This window comes from Bacillus rossius, chromosome 2 (assembly GCF_032445375.1).
Source record: "Bacillus rossius redtenbacheri isolate Brsri chromosome 2, Brsri_v3, whole genome shotgun sequence".
NCBI lineage: Eukaryota > Metazoa > Arthropoda > Insecta > Phasmatodea > Bacillidae > Bacillus > Bacillus rossius.
Window position 1 is genome coordinate 6723611 of NC_086331.1, and position 24690 is coordinate 6748300.

General features: G+C 43.8%; 1 protein-coding gene across 1 annotated transcript in view; it reads right to left on the minus strand.

Moving 5' to 3' along the window:
- LOC134529059 (uncharacterized) overlaps nucleotides 1-7542 on the minus strand; it is a 374727-nt gene extending 367185 nt beyond the window's left edge. The window contains exon 1 of the mRNA XM_063362763.1: nucleotides 7365-7542. Within this exon, the coding sequence (XP_063218833.1) occupies nucleotides 7365-7454 (90 nt within the window). The 5' untranslated portion in view covers nucleotides 7455-7542. The remainder of the gene's footprint in view (nucleotides 1-7364) is intronic.
- Between the last annotated feature and the right edge of the window lie 17148 nt (nucleotides 7543-24690).

A 24690-nucleotide genomic window follows, 5' to 3' on the forward strand; every position in this document is an offset into this window, starting at 1 on the left:
GTTGTGGAGAGGACGTCTACTAGGTCGACCCACTAGCCTTCACTAAGCGCACCTTCGCCCTTATGCAAATCGCGCTCATCTCCCGCACTTACGTGATTACTTTTGAAACAGACGTCGGACGAAGTAGTTTTTGGGGACACGTTTTCATCATGTCAGAGCATGGAAGTGTTTTTTTTTTTTTGCAGTTCGAATTTCATAGTTAATGCTTAATGCACTTAGAAATCTATCACAAACGCCTTTTGCAATTTAAATTAATGGATTTAATTCATATAAATTTTTATAACCTAAAGAGCATGCTATTCCATTTTACTAAAACACTTTCATTTTTTTATTTCAGAAATGTTTAAAGTCCTTCTTATGCCTCAATTAATAAGCTTCGAGACATGTTTTTTTTTCAGTGTACTCTGTTCTCTTGTCTTAAATCTTTATACACAAAAATGCGTGACTTTGAATGTCAACTATAATTTCAATGCACAAACATGCGCTTACCTCAGGCCGTTTTATGATTTTGTAACTCAAAGGCGAAAAGGTGTCAAGTGGGACGTTTACACACGCTGAAAAGGGTTTGTAAGAATTAAAAAAATGTTTTGTTTCGTCATAACGTCATAAGATAATATTTATGAGCGTTCAGGGAATTTAAGGTTCTTAAGTTTACGTATATATTTGATCCACTAAGCTAAAGAAGCTATCATACTTCATACAAGTTAAGTGAAAGCCATTACTTGAAAAATATTTTCCGTTTTCTTATATGATAACTAATCTCAAATTTTTTTGGATGCATTATGTTTATTCGTCGATTTATTTGGTTCTGGATACTGATTGTTTGCTTACAGCGTAAATATAAAACAAGTTAAATTAATGTTACCAAATAATTAACTTTTTAAACCCATTTTAATGCCAGTATATTCGTTTTACAGTACTTATTGTTACTAAAGTCAGTGATTAAAGAACATTTTGATAAGGTACAAAATTTAAAAAAGGAACAGCTGGATACTTGTTCCCTAATAGCTGCTCTGAACAAACGCGTTAAGTGATGTCTGATGTACTGTATTGTTTTTGGTGGCGTTTTCAGGGGCTTATTTTACTAAAATCAAGACGTTTTATGATTCCAACATTTTGAGTAAACAAAAGGGATATTTGTAGATGCAGTTATGTTTATTAACAGGAATATAACCAGTGATTATGTTCATTATTACATAAAAGATGTTATATTTGAACATTTTACAAAGCCATTTTCACCAGATTAAAAAATCTAGTGTTTGATGTTATAAAAAATGACCTAACGTCTTATGAGAGTTTTAAAGTTTTATGAAATAAAACTTTAAATTTAAAACATGCTGCTTTATACCTTGGAACAGGCAATTTTATTTAGCCTGAAAATTATTTTAAAATATCGATATTTTTATTTCTTGTTAGACGTTAAAAATTATTGCAAAAATGTTAATATATATTGAGAGACCGTTTCTTAGTTATTCCTAGGGGCATGTATATTTTAAGCAAATATCCCGAGACTAGCTGAACGTTAAAACACTGTAGCATCGTCTGTGTTTCGTGATTGGGTGAGTTATGTTCATGTACAGGACGAATGTCACAACACCAATCACAGTGATTCAGCGCGGAAGTAAACGCTTTCTGGGTGGCTCGGTCAAATAAGGCAACGACTTCTCTTGCAGACGGCCGCCAATCACAAGGAAGAAACCGCTGGTGCGGGTATACCTTGTTGCAGTCTAATAGGCGTTCAGATTTTTTTCGCGAAAAATGCCTTCCCATAATTATTTCGTAAAATTTATCAAAGTTTTTGTTTATATATAAAATAATTCAAGGGAAACAAAAGTAAACAATTTTTTATATGCTTCAAGTTGTAGCCCTTATTTAATGAGAAAAAAACTGTCACATTAACGAATTTAACTGATTCTTACTGTAGGAACATAACATTACAATGCACTAAACTAATGAGTGAATGGTTTTCACAATAAATTCACTCATAACGTAACTTTATTTACTAAATATTCTTAAATGATATCAGATTGTAGAAATGGTGACAACCGTATAAGTAGAGGCAGTGAACTTTCGCGAAACAATCCGTTCACATACTAGACTGCAACACGGTATTTCTGCGTCCGTATTTTCTGCTCTGTGAGTAGAGGCCATTGGCAAGAGAATTTATTGCCTTATTTGGCCAGGCCATTCATAACATGTTTGCTTCCGCACATAATTGCTGTGATTGGTTGTTGTAACAATCGACATGTACCCCGAAAGAAACTCCGCTAATCACGAAACGCAGACGATGCTACAGTGTTTTAACACACAGCTTGTCTCGAGATGTTTTTCGAGAAAAATCACCTACCCTGCGTATAAGCTGGCACATGTTAACTCTTTTTTTAACATGTAAACATTTCACATGACGGAATTCATAAATAGTTAATTATAAATATATAGCGGCATGCATATTTCGCGAAAAGATTCCGAGACCGGCTGAAAGTCAAAACACTGTAGCATTGTCTGTGTTTCGTGATTGGTTGAGATTATTTCAGGTGCATGTCTCAGTTATAACTCCAATAACAGTAATTCAGGGTGGAATCAAACGCGTCCTGAGTGGCTCGGTGAAACAAGGCGACGACTTCTCTCGCAGACGGCCGCCAATCACAAGGAAGAAACCATAGGTGCGGGTATATCTTGTTGCAGTCTAATATGCGCTCAGATTTTTTTTCACGAAAAATGCCTACCGCCATAAATATATAATGTCCGTTTATATTGTCTGTGATGCATAAAGACCGGAAATATTCGTTGATCTATTTCGCGATAGTCTAAAATCCAAACAAGTATAACTTTTTAACGCTTCTAAGAATGGTCCACATTTTATCTGGAGAACTGTGAGCCAATGAGAAACAACTAAACCAAGAAATTGATGACTTGATGAGTAGAGACCTGCAAAATTCGCGGTTTCGATGGCCTTCAGGATAGACTGCACATACCCCTGTACACTCGGGCAAATAACGCAAGTTCATTGGCTGCCGACTTGTAAGTAGTCTCAGCTGGTTTGTCTGTGTTTCGATCCTTCTTTGGTTGAGGGTTTATAACTGGTTGAGATTCGTCCAGATGAACAGGAAGCCAATAGCAAAATTATTTAAGAGGTATATGTGTTTGAATTATAGCCTATCACCAAATGAATCCGCGAATTTTGCAGGACTCTAGTGATGAGTTACGCAGAACCCGCAGGCGATACGCCACGTATGGCAGCAGCCAATGAACAGGATACATTTGCCCAGTAAACGTTGACTGTGGAGTCTATCCTATAGAGACCAATGAATACGCGAATATTTACGGACCCTAATGATTAATAGGGCCATGTATTTTTTCGCGGAAAGATTTCTAGTCTAGCTTTGTGTTAAAACACTGTAGCTTCGTCTGTGTTCCGTGATTGGTCGAGTTTCTTTCCGTTGCATGTTTACTGTCGGCCCACAAATCACAGTCGTTCATTTCGGAAGCCAACACGTTCTGACTGGCCCGGCCAAACAGGGCGATGGCTTCTCTCGCAGACGGCAGCCAATCGCAAGGAAACAATCGCTAACTCGGACATAACTTCTTGCAGTTTAATAAGCGATCATATTTATTCGCGAAAAATACCTGCCCCTAATGATTAATTTATTAAATTCAGAATGAAAACGCGTTCAGCGAATATTCAAATAATCTAAAGAGACGCGTTGATTTTTTTTTTTAAATTGGCGATTGCGGTAATATTATTAATATTCTACGCTATTTTCACCGCTCAAACAGAAGAATCTCAAATTTTTGCGCCTTTGAACATCCTACTGTCGCCGGTAGCAAAAGCGTCTTTCTGTAGGTTCTTATGACTTACTTTTCTCATGCAGAAATATTTTTGCTGCATTGTTAAACTACCCGCAAGGTCCAAGCGATAAAAAACCATAAGAATAAACAGTACAGCTGACTAAACATGCGCATTATCGAACAACTGCAAATAATTTGTTGTATAATTATCTCGCTAAACCTCAACTTTATTGCGCAGAAATTTAAGCACTGAAAATTTAAAATCACCTTTTGATTAATTGACGTGTAAAATTCACTCTCGTAGGTGAAAATTTCATTTAAAAAGTTGTATAACTTGGCTGTATTTTCCTTCATTTTATATTTTATTTCTTTTTATATAAACCTAAAAAGTGGGGAAAATAACTACAGCAAAATTTCACTAAATGGCTGAACATCCTTGTAAGAGACAATAAAACTTGAAATGACTTTCATAGAAATTTTTTATTTACAGTTACGTTTAATTGAACAAGAAACATAAACCTCAAAAAAAAATGTTGGTCAGTTAGAATGTTCAAACTCTTCCATAGTTATGTATATGGTTGTGTTTTAATTTTTTGAGGCATAATATCCCTAACAATTAAAATAAAATATTTCGAGTCTGAGCTCCATTACGTCGCATGCACACTGCCGACACATTTGTTCATTTCACGCACACAGTCTTCGCAAACCACGTAAAACAACTTTCCGTTCATAATTTTTTTTATAAACGGTTATATTCCCAATGCCACGCATTTGAGTCGTGCAAAATTGTACCCTAAGAAAATTCTATGCACTGCAAATATCAAATGTGCGTCTGATAGTAGAAACATTTTAAAAACCTAATCGTCGAAGTAGTTTTGTAACAATATGAGTGGAATTTTTTGAATATCCCGAAGCGCCACTTTGGAAAAGTTAAAAAGTATAGATTTATATATGTATTTTAAAATCTTTATGTAACGATTTTTCTTGTTCAAATCATGTATTTGTATCAATAGGGTTATTTATTAGCAGCGTGTGTGTTGAAATGTGCGCTGTTCTTCCTGCAGCGAAGCCAGGTTCACAAAACAAGTTTTTTTCCGTCTTCCGTTTGTCCGCTTCCTCCCGGCACGCTTCACAACGCTTTGCAGACAAGTCGCAAGATCTCTCGGAATCAAAGTGCCGAACTATCGTTAGAGACCAGAAAAATTCGCGGATTCATTTCGTGTTGTGCTAGAATCCAAACATATATACTTCCGTACTGATACTGTTATTGGCTCAGATTTTACATAAAGGGATTTTAGCCAAATGAAAAACCTTCAACCAAGGAGTATCGAGTGGGAAGCATCCCAGTTGACAAGTCTCACAAGCCGGTAGCCAATGAGCGTGTGGTATTTGCCCGAGTATGTATGGGATCGTGGAGTCTATCCTAGAGGTCATTGAAACCGCGAATTTTTCCAGTCCCTAACTATCGTGACCTGGAAACGTATCTCCTGTAAAAAAAATATTTTCTGTTATCACACTCGTGTCCACCTTTCTCCCTCGGCGCCGCAACTTACAGTGTCATCGCGTGCGATCAACTGTCACCTCGCCAGGAAAATTCAGCGCCGCAACCCATTCGTAGCTGCATGCATATTTCGCGAAAAGATTCCGAGACCAGCTGAAAGTCAAAACAATGTAGCACCGTCTGTGTTCCGCGATTGGGTGGGTTTCTCTCAGGTACACGTCGATTGTCACAACGCCAATCGCATGAAGTCTGTGCGGAATCAAACGCGTCCTGAGTGGCTCGGTGAAACAAGGCGACGACTTCTCTCGCAGACGGCCGCCAATCCCAAGGAAGAAACCGTTGGTGCGGGTATACCTTGTTGCAGTCTAGTAGACGTTCAGTTGTTTTTTTTTTCGCGAAAAATTCCTGCCCCTACCCATTTGTCAAAACTTCCAAACGCAACTTAATAACGTTATGTGCAAAGCAAAAACGTTGAACAAACATTAAACAAACTATAAACCTTTTCGATGAATGAAAGCGACTGGCGTCACCAACCATGTGATTAGAATGTTCATCCGTCCGTCTACAGGGGAATAGTATTTATTATTCACTTCAGGACATCTCATTGGCTACACGTGGTGGAAGGACGGATAGTGAACGAGCAGAAGAGACGAGTAAATGGTTCACGAAAGTAGTTTACCTGCTAGTTTCAATGCATGGATTAATAATGTCGTGAAATTAATAATGTTTATTGCGCGTTCGCCCTCTAACCAAATTAACGTGAGAGTTACAAGAATCCTTTTAAAAGTAAAACTTTAATTACGTGTTACGTACCTTACGTACTACGTGTGGCTTAAGGCATCACAACAACGAGTTTCAAGGAAAACTAAAACGCTTACGGGACGAAAACCTAAAGTACATATTTTTATGTTTTAATGTCCAGAGCAGGGATAGATAAAACACATATTTCTCTTTGTTCCTAAGTTTGCTTACTAACGTAATGCACGACGCGGAATGTAATTTTTTTTTATTTAAAAAAGCACTAGCGCATTTGTGGCTAATTAGTTTAATGTGATTTGATAACATTGCCTTGCCTTGCAGTTTTAACCTCACGTTCAAGAAGGCAAGGAAATCCAAGCTCTTTACGCTAAGTAGGTACATAACACCGATATGTTCTTTCTTTAGGAAATATTTATGAAACATAATATTAATTTTTACTATGTTTTTTATGGATTTTCTTAAAAAAGCGTGTGCCACTAAAAATCGCTTCATTACATTCTCGGCCGCACGATAAGTTAGTGTATCGAGCAAAACATATAAACTTAAGAGCTAAAGCTTAGATAAGCAATGACGTAAAATTCTTATTCTGAGTAGCAAAATGGACACATTGTCGTGTTGAATTAATTATGGCGTTTAATATAATACTAAATATTCCATCAAGTTAAAAGTACGAGTAATGTCCCTCTGCATTGTATAAAATATATATTCACGATCACTGCTAATATATCAGTCTAAAAGATACACCGTAAAAATAATTTTAAGCTACGTATGCCTTTAAATTTGATTATAATACATGTTAACATTTCTGGGTGGTAAATTAGAAACAAAAAATATATCCTAAAGTGGAAACATAGTCTAAGCGATTTCAAAGTAGATTAAAGTGGATTTATATATTTTGGTATTAATAACTGTATTTCATATCTTTTCAAACATTTGGAAAAAGAACGACATAATTAATTTCCACAAAAAAAGTAGGTTTTTTAAAGTTAAAACACTTTAAAGTTTGGCATGAACTAGTGGGCATTTAGAACAATACCAACAAAAAAAACACCCAGGCTTCAATAAAGGATGCCCCTAACACAATAAAGAGAACAAATAGGTTGTCCAGCTTGGAATATCAACCAGTTTCTTTCTCTTTCTACAAACATAAGTTTTACTGTTGTTCAAAACTAAGCTCGATACGCAGAGACCCAACTAGCTTGAACATTCCGACGAAAGAGCGGCGTTGGAAATGTAATAGCATGGAGTTGTGAGATGTCATCGCGACGCGCGGACTATGTTGTATGGGACAAGGGCGCCGGCGGGGCGGACTCACCTGAGCGCACCCGTCTCCCAGACCGCCGCCCTTGGTGTTGGCCGCCACCCAAGCTTCCGCGAACGTCTCCATGGCGCTCTGAAAGTCCATGCTTGGCCGGGCAGGCCCTACGCCGCCGCTGGCATGGTGTGGCGCGCGGACCCGCTACGGCTGCAGAGACCCTCCCGCGCGCGCGGCCCACGCGGCAGTGGCGCTGAGACAGGGCGCGGCGCCGGTGGAGCGCGCGACAGTGGCGCGGCGTGCGGCGGCGAGCGGCAACAAGCTGCCGCGGCTGCGTGGCTACTGCGCGCGTTAAGGCCCGCCGCCACCCTGCCGCGCGCAGGCCCGCAGCCGCGGGGGGCGGGGCCTGCCGGCCGTGGGCGGGGCCTCTCCCCTCCCTTCCTCCGCTTCCCCTCCTCCGCCCCTCCGTTCCTCCCTTCCTCCCCTCCGCTCCGCGCGAGACTTCAAGCGAACGAAAGGGAGCGTCTTCACTTTTCAACAGGCGGAGAGCGGCGTTCGAGACGCCTCAAGAGTGTTTAAGTGCCGAGCTCATTTCTTACTAGTAGAGACCTGTAAAATTCGCGGATTCAGGATAGAGTCCAATTACTTTTGACATTATTTTGCTTCAGCGATTAGGCTACAGTTTATCTGAAGGACTCTGGACCAATGAAAAATTCTTTAACAGAAGAATTAGCGAATCACGATCATTCCAGTCAACAGGTGTTACGAGTCGGTAACCAATCAGCAGATGTAATTTGCACGAGTGCATAGAGGATCATGGAGTCTATCCTTTAGGGATTTGAAACCGCGAATTTTACAATTCTCTACTTACTAGGGACCTAAAAAATTCGCGGTTTCGATGACCTTCAGGATAGTCTACACAGTCCTCTGTATACTCGGGCAAATAACGCCAGTTCGTTGGCTGCTGACTTGTGAGTCGTCTCAACTGGTTTGTCCGTGATTCGTTACTTCTTTGGTTGAGGGTTTCTCATTGGCCCAGAGTCGCTCAGACGAACTGTGAGCCAATAGCAAAAGCAGCTTAAAGGTAGCAGCTTAAAGGTATATTTGAATGAATTTCAGACTATCGCGAAATGGACCTGCGAATTTTTGCGGTTTCTATTTCTTACATTAACACCACCATTGTGTTTCCCGCTCCGCTACCTATTTGGGACGTATCACAAGCACGCGTAAAAAAAAATTTTCTCGCAAGCGTGCAAGACAGGTGCGGGAGACACAATGTCGTCAAACATGTGTCCGGAAATACTTCTCTTTATCGCCATTGCACGGTGAGATACGCCGGGTCTCTGTTATGTGGAATGGCATGCAGGCAAGGTAATACAGTCCGCAATGAACACACCATGCTTCATTTCCACCTGTTTGTTCTAAGAGACCGGCTATCTCTTATGCATACACTTATAAAATGTGTAGACTTACTACGCAATACCACAGTACACTTTCTAAACATCCACCGCTATTGCTAACTCTCGCTATATACTACCACTAGAAATGTAGGTTGCGTTTTGCATAGGACTGTCAAATAACATAGATCACAGTGTAAAAATTAAAATAATATACTAGTTCAGATTAATATGCTTCGAATAATTCTCAAATATATATTAAGTTAAATTTGGTAGCGTGCTTATTCCAATAGGTTTTGAATAATTAATTAGCGTGGTTATGATGAGGAAGGAGAAAACTTCATGTTACATTCACTTACTACACAGCGGTTCTAAAAAATTCCCATTACTTTTCCCCATGTTTACTTTTCTTACAGTTTTCTTTTTAAAATGTTCAGTCGTATCAGCTGTCACTAGACCTATATTACAAACTTAAATATTAATTCAAATATTTAATTTTGCTGTTTTGTTTTTAATGTAAATGAACAACTTATCACGAAAAATGGCTTCGCAATTAATTACGAAAATCCGATAATTTTTTTACAAAAAAAAAGTATTTTCATTTATCGAATATCTTCCTTTGTTTAGCGAATGACACGTTTATCAATGGAATTAACGAAGTTATTGCTAATTGGCAATACTCAGAAATCAGAGCAAAGCACAGAAAAGAGTAAAAACTTCACATTTCCGTTCGCCAAGTTTGTGTTGTTCTTCTAAAAATTTTTTCTCCATGTAGCAGGTGTTACTGGTGTTGAACATGCGAGCGTATTCTGTTTTGAATGCAGCGCGGGCTTAAAAGTAAAATAGATAACGTATTGAAAATAAAATTTGTTATGCTGTCCTGGATAATTGAAGCAGTGAAAAAAGCTGTGAAAAGGGTGTATTTTGACCACATTAGAAAGGTTATTTGCTTAGATAATAAACATTCATTAAAGTCAATCAAATTATATTGATATGTAGTGTTGATATTAAACTGAAATTACTTTAATTGGACCCATAGTCAAACAAGAAAATTAAGAGTAGTCATTTTATGTCTTTGTTTCAGTCTGACAAGTCTTGGCTGGAACGACTCCTTGGAAAAAAAAAAAAAAGGTTTTATCCATGTTAGAAATACTTGCTTTATATTCAGTTAATCACATGCAACTCAGATGGAGATTTGGGGGATATAATTATGAATCCAAAATCTATAAAAAAATTCATGTTCTCTCGTAATTATTAGATTAAACGTTAAATAAATATGCTTTCACACAATGAAACACACTTTCAAAAATATAAACAAACCGGCTTGTTTGTTTTACTGCGTGATATATTATTATAAACTACTGGTACACTAAACACCTAGAGAAGTGTTTAAATGGCATTCAGTAAACTCTCACCCAGGAGTACTAGGCTCGACTCCCAATGCACACTCAGTGAGGTTACACAATAGTGAACTCTCGTTCAGGAGTGCTCGACTCGACTCCCAATGCACACCGAGAAAGGTGGTATATTGGCACACCGTGAACTCTCGTCCCAGAATACTCGCTTCGACTCCCAGTGCATACCCTGAGAGGTAACATTGTGGCATACAGTAAACTCTCACCCAGGAGTGCTCGGTTCGACTCTCAATGAACACCCAGAGAGGTGACGTAATGGCACACAGTGAACTCTCACCCAAGAGTGCTCGGTTCGACTCTCAATGAACACCCAGAGAGGTGACGTAATGGCACACAGTGAACTCTCACCCAAGAGTGCTCGGTTCGACTCTCAATGAACACCCAGAGAGGTGACGTAATGGCACACAGTGAACTCTCACCCAGGAGTGCTCGGTTCGACTCTCAATGAACACCCAGAGAGGTGACGTAATGGCACACAGTGAACTCTCACCAAAGAGTGCTCGGTTCGACTCTCAATGAACACCCAGAGAGGTGACGTAATGGCACACAGTGAACTCTCACCCAGGAGTGCTCGGTTCGACTCTCAATGAACACCCAGAGAGGTGACGTAATGGCACACAGTGAACTCTCACCCAAGAGTGCTCGGTTCGACTCTCAATGAACACCCAGAGAGGTGACGTAATGGCACACAGTGAACTCTCACCCAGGAGTGCTCGGTTCGACTCTCAATGAACACCCAGAGAGGTGACATAATGGCAGACAATGAACTCTTACCCAGGAGTGCTCGGTTCGACACTCAATGAACACCCAGAGAGGTGACGTAATGGCACACAGTGAACTCTCACCCAGGAGTTCTTGGCTCGAATCCCAATGCACACTCAGTGAGGTGGCACAATGTCACACAGTGAACTCTCACCCAGGTGTACCAGGCTCGACTCTCAATGAACACCCAGAGAGGTGACATAATGTCACACAGTGAACTCTCACCCAGGAGTTCTCGGCTCGACTCCCAATGCACACTCAGATAGGTGGCACAATGTCACACAGTGAACTCTCACCCAGGTGTACCAGGCTCGACTCTCAATGAACACCCAGAGAGGTGACATAATGTCACACAGTGATCTCTCGTCCAGGAGTTCTCGGCTCGACTCTCAATGAACACCCAGAGAGGTGACATAATGTCACACAGTGAACTCTCGTCCAGGAGTACTCGGCTCGACTCCCAATGCACAACCACAGAGGTAACATAATAGCACACAGTGATCTCTCGTCCAGGAGTTCTCGGCTCGACTCTCAATGAACACCCAAAGAGGAGACATAATGGCACACAGTGAACTCTCACCCAAGAGTGCTCGGTTCGACTCTCAATGAACACCCAGAGAGGTGACGTAATGGCACACAGTGAACTCTCACCCAAGAGTGCTCGGTTCGACTCTCAATGAACACCCAGAGAGGTGACGTAATGGCACACAGTGAACTCTCACCCAGGAGTTCTCGGCTCGAATCCCAATGCACACTCAGTGAGGTGGCACAATGTCACACAGTGAACTCTCACCCAGGTGTACCAGGCTCGACTCCCAATGCACAACCACAGAGGTAACATAATAGCACACAGTGATCTCTCGTCCAGGAGTTCTCGGCTCGACTCTCAATGAACACCCAGAGAGGTGACATAATGTCACACAGTGAACTCTCACCCAGGAGTTCTCGGCTCGACTCCCAATGCACACTCAGATAGGTGGCACAATGTCACACAGTGAACTCTCACCCAGGTGTACCAGGCTCGACTCTCAATGAACACCCAGAGAGGTGACATAATAGCACACAGTGAACTCTCGTCCAGGAGTGCTCGGCTCGACTCCCAATGCACAACCACAGAGGTAACATAATAGCACACAGTGATCTCTCGTCCAGGAGTTCTCGGCTCGACTCTCAATGAACACCCAAAGAGGAGACATAATGGCACACAGTGAACTCTCACCCAGGAGTTCTCGGCTCGAATCCCAATGCACACTCAGTGAGGTGGCACAATGTCACACAGTGAACTCTCACCCAGGTGTACCAGGCTCGACTCTCAATGAACACCCAGAGAGGTGACATAATGTCACACAGTGAACTCTCGTCCAGGAGTGCTCGGCTCGACTCCCAATGCACAACCACAGAGGTAACATAATAGCACACAGCGATCTCTCGTCCAGGAGTGCTCGGCTCGACTCCCAATGAACACCCAGAGAGGTGACATAATAGCACACAGTGAACTCCTGCCCAGGAGTGCTCGGTTCGACTCCCAGTATGTGCACCTTGTTTCCTATGAATGGACTGAAGCGAATGTTTGTTACGATAAATAGTGGTCGATTTTTCCCCCCTTGTTTCCTTATGTGTGTTTGTATGTGTATCCTTTGTTAATGACCTAACTAATGACAAAACCCAAGGCCTTAATTAAAAATTAAGCCTTATCTCGTATTTTAAACTTGGAGACGTGTTCCTACTCGCCACGGAAAACCTTTGACGTAAACTGCGCCGTCGCACTGCATACATCAATCTTGTTGAGTAAACGTCTTAAGCTGCGTTTTTTTACATAGACTAACAATAGATATGTAGTATGGTGCTTGGTCACGTGAGAAGTTGACTGTTTGTTAGGCTTTAATGCATTAATGTGTGTGTTGTGCCCAAATATATGGTTACGATTTATGTGAGGAGAACTACTGTGTTCGTAAGGGATAGCCCAAATAAATTTTATTACATTTTTATTAATAACTAAAATTAACATTTATTAAAATAATTCTACTTGAAATGTCCGTTCACAAATCACTGGCACAAATTTTTTTTTTATTTTCAAGTCACTCAATGTCTGTCAAGTTCCACAGTTCGCACTCCTCACTGGAGCCAGGCTCTACAGTGGTTCGCTCCTTACCTCGCGCCTGTCCACAAACACAGTCTCGCGCCACTCAGTCGCACTCTCACGGTCCCGTCGCTCCGCGTCGCGACACTCTCGAGGGGGTCTCTCACCCTCTTCGCCGATGTCGCACTTCCCTTCACTCGCGGAACTCACCAAACTCGCTCGGAACTCACGCGACCCTGTCGTGGAGGATGGCGTTGCTGCCTAAGTACTCATGGGTTGTCTTTGCAGAACCGACGAGAGCGGCTGTGACGAGTCACGTCATCCCTAGCCGATCCGACGCTCGAAACATCAAGAGAGGCGTCGCCCATTCGCGCCACTCCGCCCGACGGCCCGCGGAATTCCCAAGGCCGCTCAGCGATAGATAACAGTGCCGAGGCAGGACGATGCGTGTGTTGAGGAGGGGGAGGGGGTATCGACGACCCTTGTAATCCGGCCAGGCACGCGTGGCATGCCTTACGTCAGTGAACTGCACGTGACACGGCGCATGACGTCATTGGCCGTGCAGGGCCGCCAGCCGGCTCCGAACCTGGCATCGCGGTCTGGTCCCTCGAGTTCGTAACATATCAAATTACTGTATCTTTCGAGCGGATGAATTTTGAATGGTACTCAGTACCATCACGTTATGTCAGAATTTTTTTCAACTAAAATAGCACGAATACTCTTCAGTGCTATGAAAAATATCTTCACCCGAACTTTTCGCGACTAATAGAGATCGAAAAATGAATGAATTCGTTTCGCGATAGGCTAGAATTTAAATACATATACCGTTGTGCTGCGGATGATATTGTGTCACAGTTTATGTGGATTACTGTAGGCTAGGGGCATGCAGATTTCGCGAAAATATTTCGAGACTAGATGAAAGTTAAAACATTGTAGCACCGTCTGTGTTTCGTGATTGGGTGAATTTCTCCCAAGTACATATCGATTGTAACAACACCAATCACAGTGATTCAGTGCGGAAGTAAACGCGTTCTGAATGGCCTGGCCGAATAAGGCAATGACTTCTCTTGCAAACGACCCCCAGTCACAAAGCATAAATTACTGACCAAGAAATACCGTATTGCAGTCTAGTAAGTGAACATATTGTTTTGCGAAAAATCTCTGCCTCTACAAATTGCTACTTAACTTGTCATGATTGGACCAAAAGCTCGAGTCTTGTGGAAATCCATTTCCAAACAATCCCAGAGCTACATAGTTTCTATTCGCTAAATTAGACAGGTATCTTGGCAAATCACATGCCAATGTTGACCTCGTTTGCAAGAATTAGAGGCAGGCATTTTTCGCGAAAAGATCTGAACACTTATTTCACTGCAACAAGCGGCCGTCTGCGAGAGAAGTCGTCGCCTTGTTTGACCGAGCCACTCAGGACGCATTTGATTCCACACTGACTTCATGTGAATGGTGTTGTGACAATCGACATGTACCTGAGATAAACCCACCCAATCACGGAACGCAGACGGTGCTACATTGTTTTGACTTTCAGCTGGTCTCGGAATCTTTTCGCGAAACATGCATGCCCCTAGTTATTAGTAGAGACCTGCAAAATTCGCGGATTCATTCGGTGATATGCTAGAATTTAAACACATATACCTCTTAGCAGGGGAGCAACAACTAAATTTCCAAAGGGGGGGAATATACCTTTTTATAAAGAATCATCGACCCCCCTATTGAAGCGGGGGGTCCGGGGGTCCTCCCCCGGGAAAATTTGTATTTCAAGGTGGAAAATGGTGCTATTTAAGCAGTTTTATTATCTAAAAATTGATTACACAGCACTTTATTTGCCCCCGTTTGCCCCCACTTCAAGGTTTCAGAGGGGGGAGGGGCAAATTACCCTTGCCCCCCTGTTGTTGCGCCCCTGCCTCTTATATAATTTTGCTATTGGCTTACTGTTTTTCTGGACGAATCTCAACCAGTTATAAACCCTCAACCAAAGAAGGATCGAATCGCATAAAAACCAGCTGAGACGACTTACAAGTCGGCAGCCAATGAACTTGCGTTATTTGCCCGAGTGTACAGTCTATCCTGAAGGCCATCGAAACCACGAATTTTACGGGTCTCTAGTTATTAGTTAGGTTAGAAGAGAAAAAATAGTGTGCAGACGAGGAGAGCCGGCGAGCGGACACCGTTACTCAGGAGGTCGCTGATCCCGCAGGAGGAAGGCCTGACGCCAAGTCCAGCCTGGAAGTCCCCCGGGGTCTGGCCGGGACAAACCCCCGCTTCTCTGGACAAAGGGAGACGGGCGACAGACCTGCATTCCTGGGACTAAGTGTTTGGCCGGCTCGGCGCTGCCAACTTGGCCACCCCGCCTGTCGCGTGGGAATCCGAACTGCGTCTGTTCAGCTGTTCACAAATAAAATATGTTTTTTTTTTTGACGTGACAACGTCAAATTAATCGATGAACGCCGGCTGCACGCACGAAAAAAAGCGTCCTGTTACGCACATTGTCCGATTGATTATTGATAAACAATTTTGTGTTCTGATTTGAAAATGGTGTGACAAAATATAATCACGTTGTAGTAAAACAGTTATTTATTTAACAATAGATATGTGTTTTGCACAAAATTCGATTTATTTCCATTTTTCTTATCTTTTCTGATGGTTTATTCGATGGTTTCTGATAGTTTTAGGATCGAGTCGCGACCGCTGGGAGGGAGTATAAAAGAGTCTACCATGCGGGAAGTATGCTTGGACGTCATTGCAGGATCACTCGCGCCGATTATTTCATTTTATTTTTTGTTTCCTAGCCTAAATTATTCTAAGTGTGTAAGAGGAGGGTCCAGGTTAGGGGAGGACCTAAGTGTGTCTCAGGCTGAAGCCTATACACTCTACCATGCAGGATAAGGGCGCGTGCATCATGTGCTAATTGGGGTTTACTGGCCAGCCATGGCAGCGATTGGCGCCATGGCTGACGCCACATTGAAAGTCTAGCTTAAAAGCTAACTAATGTGACCCAGGTAAAACCTGCATAGACACAGGGAAAACCCTGGGCCGGGTCATGCGGGGATCAAATATAATGCAATAAGCAAGCAGGTAACTACTGGACAAGAGGAAAGAGGGTCCAGGTAAGAAGAGTTGGGCGGGGCTGAAAGATCAACCATGCAGGGGTTGGGTGCTTGGGCCTTGCGGCCCGCATTGTTCCCCGATAATTTTTTTTATTTTATTTTCCTAACCTAACTAAAACTAAGTGTATTTTGGAGGGGTCCGGGTTAGGGAGGGACCTAGGTGCGTCTCAGGCCAAAGCCTATACGCCTAGTCATGCTGGGATTAGCCATGCAGGGAGAGAGTCGCATGCATCGTGTGCTAATTGTTCCCCGGAGGAGGTCGCTACCGGCGGAGACAGCCGGAGACAGCCGGAGACAGCCGATGACTGGCAGCTGGGAGCGCGGCTGTGAAGTGGCCGGAGCTGCCGAAGTGCTACTTCTCGCGGCCGATCAAACGGCTCTCGTGCCGCGCGGGTTATTAGTTATTTACCTGCGATAAGGCCCGCCGCGCCACTCCAGCCGCGTCCCGATAAGATTACATTGTGAAGATAATCCTTTTACAGTCGCCGCCACTGCCCACACTCGTTCGGGCCGCGACTCTGCAGCGACATCTAGCTGAAGGGTTTGCTGACCACCGACTCCTCGCTCACCGCTCGTGAAGCGACCCCAAGTATGCCCCACCACTCCGCCGTCGCGCGAACTGTACTGAAGGAGTGCATTTGTCAGTTATTTCATTGCTAGTCACTGATCTGACATATTCCGTTCATCAGTTAGCACACGTTTCAATTTCATCCACAAATCTGTTTCGTATGTGTAGTATAGATTCATCACCATTCTGTATAGTATAGCATAGGGATGACACTATATATGTATAAATTTGTGATGAATTCACCTGGTTCTATTTAATTTTTTCATGAAACTTGTGAATCGTTCTAGTATATATATTTTTTTTAATTTAAATTAGTGTTTGATTTACAAAAACGCATTTACTTAACACAACTTACAAAAAGTATGATAATTGTTATGTTTTAAATTTTCTACAGTTTCTTAATCGTGCACAGTGAATATAAAAAAATATAGGGGATTCCGAGTTGTTTAAATTTAAATAACGCGTACCTTTGAAAAATATATATTTTTTTAAATCCAATTAACGATTATAAAAGTTGACGTTTGCGTTTTTTTCACAACTGCAAACAAGTCCATGAGCTGTCAAATGTAGCTATGAACCAAATAGTTAAATACATGTTTTAAAACATAAATAATTATCTGTTCAAAGTAAAAGTGTTTACAGAGACTGCAACCAGAACACAGCGATGTATCACCTGACAGTCATGGGACATAAATAGCCCCACTTATGTCACTAATGTTGAAACAAAGAAATATTTCTCAAGCCCAACCAGTTATTTTATAATGGTACCTTATTTCTTTCAGATAAACACATATTGTTTTTTGACAAAAACCCCAGAAGTTTTTTTACCAAATAATATTTTTTTTTCCATCCAACTAAATTAATTTGAAATGAAAAATAAACTAATTTGTTTGTGCTCTTGAATGTTATAATGCCTCTACTACTGGAAATCAGTTTCAATGACACGGTCTAGAGTACCCAGAGCCAATCACAAACTTGTGACCAAAGTATGAATCACATTCTAAAAAACATGTTGACAACGGTTATAAACACCATACATAAGCTAATGAGCTCAGTTATCATCTACGTCTCTATGAATTTTTAATTTAGGATATTTTAGGATCATAGCACTACAATATCAATCACATTTGAAATGGTTCAGGTAGTCGTACAACTATAGGATAGTATGCGAACATTAGCAGTAAGATATATACGATTGATTCTATTGTTTTTAATCTTCGTGTATTATCTCATGTGGTAAAGAACAAAATAAAGAACAGATAAACGGTATTATCACATGTTTATTATTGCAAAACAGGTACAGGCGATAATATCACATTATCATTTACTGCAATAAAAATTACATGATTTGGCTTTCTGGATAGAAACGAATGCAGATCATAGGTACATAAATTAACTATTGGTAAACCGTCTTACGCAAACAAATGTCCAGCATTTTAAGGCTGGGGAAACAGAAATATGAATTTACACACACCTGCAAGTGATAAATTAAAGCAAAACACTAACCGAATTTTAAACATAAATATAGTTTTAGGATTATTTAGGCATAAAAAACTAAAGGAAAAAATGTTTTAAGATGGTTTCCAAATCATTATGTCAAAATTATTTTTTTTCAGAATTCATCATTGATAAACTTACTGGTAATTGGAACGCAGAAAAATGTCTTCTTATAATTAAGTTTCAAAAAATGAGATTCGTTTTCTGTATTGACGGCTTAATTTAATTACATTATTTTAATTACTTTATTTATTCCAGCAACTGTAGAGTTGTTCTGGAAGTAAAGGGTGGACGCTTGTGATATGAAGAATCCACCGTAAGTGCGTGGTTTCTCGTTCTGGATTGTATCTTTCCCCTCCCCTAAGCTTGCTTCACCTTTCTTTCTTCCTTTTGAGTTGACTCCTTCCCCCTCCTGAGTAGATTCCTTCCCCCTCCTGAGTAGATTCCTTTCCCCTCCTGAGTAGATTCCTTTCCCCTCCTGAGTAGATTCCTTCCCCCTCCTGAGTAGATTCCTTTCCCCTCCTGAGTAGATTCCTTCCCCCTCCTGAGTAGATTCCTTTCCCCTCCTGAGTAGATTCCTTCCCCCTCCTGAGTAGATTCCTTTCCCCTCCTGAGTAGATTCCTTCCCCCTCCTGAGTAGATTCCTTCCCCCTCCTGAGTAGATTCCTTCCCCCTCCTGAGTAGATTCCTTTCCCCTCCTGAGTAGATTCCTTCCCCCTCCTGAGTAGATTCCTTTCCCCTCCTGAGTAGATTCCTTCCCCCTCCTGAGTAGATTCCTTCCCCCTCCTGAGTAGATTCCTTCCCCCTCCTGAGTAGATTCCTTTCCCCTCCTGAGTAGATTCCTTCCCCCTCCTGAGTAGATTCCTTTCCCCTCCTGAGTAGATTCCTTCCCCCTCCTGAGTAGATTCCTTCCCCCTCCTGAGTAGATTCCTTCCCCCTCCTGAGTAGATTCCTTTCCCCTCCTGAGTAGATTCCTTCCCCCTCCTGAGTAGATTCCTTTCCCCTCCTGAGTAGATTCCTTCCCCCTCCTGAGTAGATTCCTTTCCCCTCCTGAGTAGATTCCTTCCCCCTCCTGAGTAGATTCCTTCCCCGTCCTGAGTTGACTCCTTCCCCCTCCTGAGTTGACTCCTTCCCCCTCCTGAGTAGATTCCTTCCCCCTCCTGAGTAGATTCCTTCCCCATCCTGAGTTGACTCTTTCCCCGTTCTGAGTTGATTCCTTCCCCCTCCTGAGTAGATTCCTTCCCCCTCCTGAGTAGATTCCTTCCCCGTCCTGAGTTGACTCTTTCCCCGTTCTGAGTTGATTCCTTCCCCCTCCATAGTTAATTCCTTCCCCGTCCTGAGTTGACTCCTTCCCCCTCCTGAGTTGACTCCTTCCCCCTCCTGAGTAGATTCTTTCCCCGTCCTGAGTTGACTCTTTCCCCGTTCTGAGTTGATTCCTTCCCCCTCCTGAGTAGATTCCTTTCCCCTCCTGAGTAGATTCCTTCCCCCTCCTAAATAGATTCCTTCCCTCTCCTGAGTAGATTCCTTTCCCCTCCTGAGTATATTCCTTTTCCTTCCCCCACCTGAGTAGATTCCATTCCCCTCCAGAGTAGATTCCTTCCCCCTCCTGAGTAGATTCCTTCCCCCTCCTGAGTAGATTCCTTCCCCGTCCTGAGTTGACTCTTTCCCCGTTCTGAGTTGATTCCTTCCCCCTCCTGAGTAGATTCCTTCCCCCTCCTGAGTAGATTCCTTCCCCGTCCTGAGTTGACTCTTTCCCCGTTCTGAGTTGATTCCTTCCCCCTCCACAGTTAATTCCTTCCCCGTCATGAGTTGACTCCTTCCCCCTCCTGAGTTGACTCCTTCCCCCTCCTGAGTAGATTCCTTTCCCCACCTGAGTAGATTCCTTCCCCCTCCTGAGTAGATTCCTTCCCCCTCCTGAGTAGATTCCTTTCCCCTCCTGAGTAGATTCCTTTTCCTTCCCCCTCCTGAGTAGATTCCTTTCCCCTCCTGAGTAGATTCCTTCCCCCTCCTGAGTAGATTCCTTCCCCCTCCTGAGTAGATTCCTTCCCCATCCTGAGTTGACTCTTTCCCCCTCCTGAGTAGATTCCTTCCCCGTCCTGAGTTGATTCCTTCCCCCTCCTGAGTAGATTCCTTCCCCCTCCTGAGTAGATTCCTTCCCCGTCCTGAGTTGACTCTTTCCCCGTTCTGAGTTGATTCCTTCCCCCTCCATAGTTAATTCCTTCCCCGTCCTGAGTTGACTCCTTCCCCCTCCTGAGTTGACTCCTTCCCCCTCCTGAGTAGATTCCTTCCTCGTCCTGAGTTGATTCCTTCCCCGTCCTGAGTTGATTCCTTCCCCCTCCACAGTTAATTCCTTCCCCGTCCTGAGTTGACTCCTTCCTCCTCCTGAGTAGATTCCTTCCCCCTCCTGAGTAGATTCCTTCCCCGTCCTGAGTTGATTCCTTCCCCCTCCACAGTTAATTCCTTCCCCGTCCTGAGTTGACTCCTTCCCCCTCCTGAGTAGATTCCTTCCCCCTCCTGAGTTGATTCCTTCCCCCTCCTGAGTAGATTCCTTCCCCGTCCTGAGTTGATTCCTTCCCCCTCCACAGTTAATTCCTTCCCCGTCCTGAGTTGACTCCTTCCCCCTCCTGAGTTGATTCCTTCCCCCTCCTGAGTAGATTCCTTCCCCCTCCTGAGTAGATTCCTTTCCCGTCCTGAGTTGACTCTTTCCCCATTCTGGGTTGATTCCTTCCCCCTCCACAGTTAATTCCTTCCCCGTCCTGAGTTGACTCCTTCCCCCTCCTGAGTTGACTCCTTCCCCCTCCTGAGTAGATTCCTTCCCCGTCCTGAGTTGATTCCTTCCCCGTCCTGAGTTGATTCCTTCCCCCTCCACAGTTAATTCCTTCCCCGTCCTGAGTTGACTCCTTCCCCCTCCTGAGTAGATTCCTTCCCCCTCCTGAGTAGATTCCTTCCCCGTCCTGAGTTGATTCCTTCCCCCTCCACAGTTAATTCCTTCCCTGTCCTGAGTTGACTCCTTCCCCCTCCTGAGTAGATTCCTTCCCCCTCCTGAGTTGATTCCTTCCCCCTCCTGAGTAGATTCCTTCCCCGTCCTGAGTTGATTCCTTCCCCCTCCACAGTTAATTCCTTCCCCGTCCTGAGTTGACTCCTTCCCCCTCCTGAGTAGATTCCTTCCCCCTCCTGAGTAGATTCCTTCCCCCTCCTGAGTAGATTCCTTCCCCGTCCTGAGTTGACTCTTTCCCCATTCTGAGTTGATTCCTTCCCCCTCCACAGTTAATTCCTTCCCCGTCCTGAGTTGACTCCTTCCCCCTCCTGAGTTGACTCCTTCCCCCTCTTGAGTAGATTCCTTCCCCGTCCTGAGTTGATTCCTTCCCCCTCCACAGTTAATTCCTTCCCCGTCCTGAGTTGACTCCTTCCCCCTCCTGAGTAGATTCCTTCCCCGTCCTGAGTTGATTCCTTCCCCGTCCTGAGTTGATTCCTTCCCCCTCCACAGTTAATTCCTTCCCCGTCCTGAGTTGACTCCTTCCCCCTCCTGAGTTGACTCCTTCCCCCTCCTGAGTAGATTCCTTCCCCCTCCTGAGTAGATTCCTTCCCCATCCTGAGTTGACTCTTTCCCCGTTCTGAGTTGATTCCTTCCCCCTCCTGAGTAGATTCCTTCCCCCTCCTGAGTAGATTCCTTCCCCGTCCTGAGTTGACTCTTTCCCCGTTCTGAGTTGATTCCTTCCCCCTCCATAGTTAATTCCTTCCCCGTCCTGAGTTGACTCCTTCCCCCTCCTGAGTTGACTCCTTCCCCCTCCTGAGTAGATTCCTTCCTCGTCCTGAGTTGATTCCTTCCCCGTCCTGAGTTGATTCCTTCCCCCTCCACAGTTAATTCCTTCCCCGTCCTGAGTTGACTCCTTCCTCCTCCTGAGTAGATTCCTTCCCCCTCCTGAGTAGATTCCTTCCCCGTCCTGAGTTGATTCCTTCCCCCTCCACAGTTAATTCCTTCCCCGTCCTGAGTTGACTCCTTCCCCCTCCTGAGTAGATTCCTTCCCCCTCCTGAGTTGATTCCTTCCCCCTCCTGAGTAGATTCCTTCCCCGTCCTGAGTTGATTCCTTCCCCCTCCACAGTTAATTCCTTCCCCGTCCTGAGTTGACTCCTTCCCCCTCCTGAGTTGATTCCTTCCCCCTCCTGAGTAGATTCCTTCCCCCTCCTGAGTAGATTCCTTTCCCGTCCTGAGTTGACTCTTTCCCCATTCTGGGTTGATTCCTTCCCCCTCCACAGTTAATTCCTTCCCCGTCCTGAGTTGACTCCTTCCCCCTCCTGAGTTGAATCCTTCCCTCTCCTGAGTAGATTCCTTCCCCGTCCTGAGTTGATTCCTTCCCCGTCCTGAGTTGATTCCTTCCCCCTCCACAGTTAATTCCTTCCCCGTCCTGAGTTGACTCCTTCCCCCTCCTGAGTAGATTCCTTCCCCCTCCTGAGTAGATTCCTTCCCCGTCCTGAGTTGATTCCTTCCCCCTCCACAGTTAATTCCTTCCCTGTCCTGAGTTGACTCCTTCCCCCTCCTGAGTAGATTCCTTCCCCCTCCTGAGTTGAGTCCTTCCCCCTCCTGAGTAGATTCCTTCCCCCTCCTGAGTAGATTCCTTCCCCGTCCTGAGTTGATTCCTTCCCCCTCCACAGTTAATTCCTTCCCTGTCCTGAGTTGACTCCTTCCCCCTCCTGAGTAGATTCCTTCCCCCTCCTGAGTTGATTCCTTCCCCCTCCTGAGTAGATCCCTTCCCCGTCCTGAGTTGATTCCTTCCCCCTCCACAGTTAATTCCTTCCCCGTCCTGAGTTGACTCCTTCCCCCTCCTGAGTTGACTCCTTCCCCCTCCTGAGTAGATTCCTTCCCCGTCCTGAGTTGATTCCTTCCCCGTCCTGAGTTGATTCCTTCCCCCTCCACAGTTAATTCCTTCCCCGTCCTGAGTTGACTCCTTCCCCCTCCTGAGTTGACTCCTTCCCCCTCCTGAGTAGATTCCTTCCCCGTCCTGAGTTGAATCTTTCCCCGTCCTGAGTTGATTCCTTCCCCCTCCACAGTTAATTCCTTCCCCGTCCTGAGTTGACTCCTTCCCCCTCCTGAGTTGACTCCTTCCCCCTCCTGAGTAGATTCCTTCCCCGTCCTGAGTAGATTCCTTCCCCGTCCTGAGTTGACTCTTTCCCCGTTCTGAGTTGATTCCTTCCCCCTCCATAGTTAATTCCTTCCCCGTCCTGAGTTGACTCCTTCCCCCTCCTGAGTTGACTCCTTCCCCCTCCTGAGTAGATTCTCCTCGTCCTGAGTTGATTCCTTCCCCGTCCTGAGTTGATTCCTTCCCCCTCCACAGTTAATTCCTTCCCCGTCCTGAGTTGACTCCTTCCTCCTCCTGAGTAGATTCCTTCCCCCTCCTGAGTAGATTCCTTCCCCGTCCTGAGTTGATTCCTTCCCCCTCCACAGTTAATTCCTTCCCCGTCCTGAGTTGACTCCTTCCCCCTCCTGAGTAGATTCCTTCCCCCTCCTGAGTTGATTCCTTCCCCCTCCTGAGTAGATTCCTTCCCCGTCCTGAGTTGATTCCTTCCCCATTCTGAGTTGATTCCTTCCCCCTCCACAGTTAATTCCTTCCCCGTCCTGAGTTGACTCCTTCCCCCTCCTGAGTTGACTCCTTCCCCCTCCTGAGTAGATTCCTTCCCCGTCCTGAGTTGAATCTTTCCCCGTTCTGAGTTGATTCCTTCCCCCTCCACAGTTGATTCCTTGCCCCCCGTGCGAGCGCTTTGGTTGTAGCCTGTTGTAATTATGATTGTCGCATTATAAACTATCTTCCAGTGTTAGCTCTTGGTCAGGAAAATGTGCAAAGAGTTCTAAGTTGATACTTTTTTCGGTTTGTGCGTGTCGGGTCTGCACTTACATTAGTGACATGAAAACTATTTTCCTTCCCTTGTTTCAAAATTATATTTCGGAGCGCCTTTTTTTAGTTTGATTCGTACAATGTTTTTACTTTTTTTCTGTAGAATATTTTAAAGCTAAACTGAACATGTGCTCGTTTTGGCTACTAGACCTTTGGCATAGATTTGAAACTATAAACCGGTTTATTAATATTAGAACCGTTCCTGCGATTGCAATTTGAGTAAGGATAAGCGTAATTAAGGATATGAGCTTTGATTTGGTCGTAAGACATCAAGCTCCGATTAGACGTTAAAGTCTTTACATATCTAGGCCTGTCCTTGTATTAATTTGACAGTGTACCCTTTTTATCGTTACACCTGGTACATGCTTGCTTGTAGAGGAATGCTTTCTTGTGTAGGGTGCAAACTTTGTATACCCTACACTTTTTATATGCTTCGGTTATAGTTTTGGAAACGATGTTATTAGTTTGAATTGTGTAGAGATACGAGATGTATTCGGGTAGCAATTCATAATCTTGAGGACAGGTTTTTAAATGATTGGTATCTTTTAGGGATAAGTTAAGCTTGATGACAAAGTTGTAGATAACGATATTGCTTCATAGATGGTATCCATACTATTACAATATTATTACTTACGAAATTATAGACTGTATAAG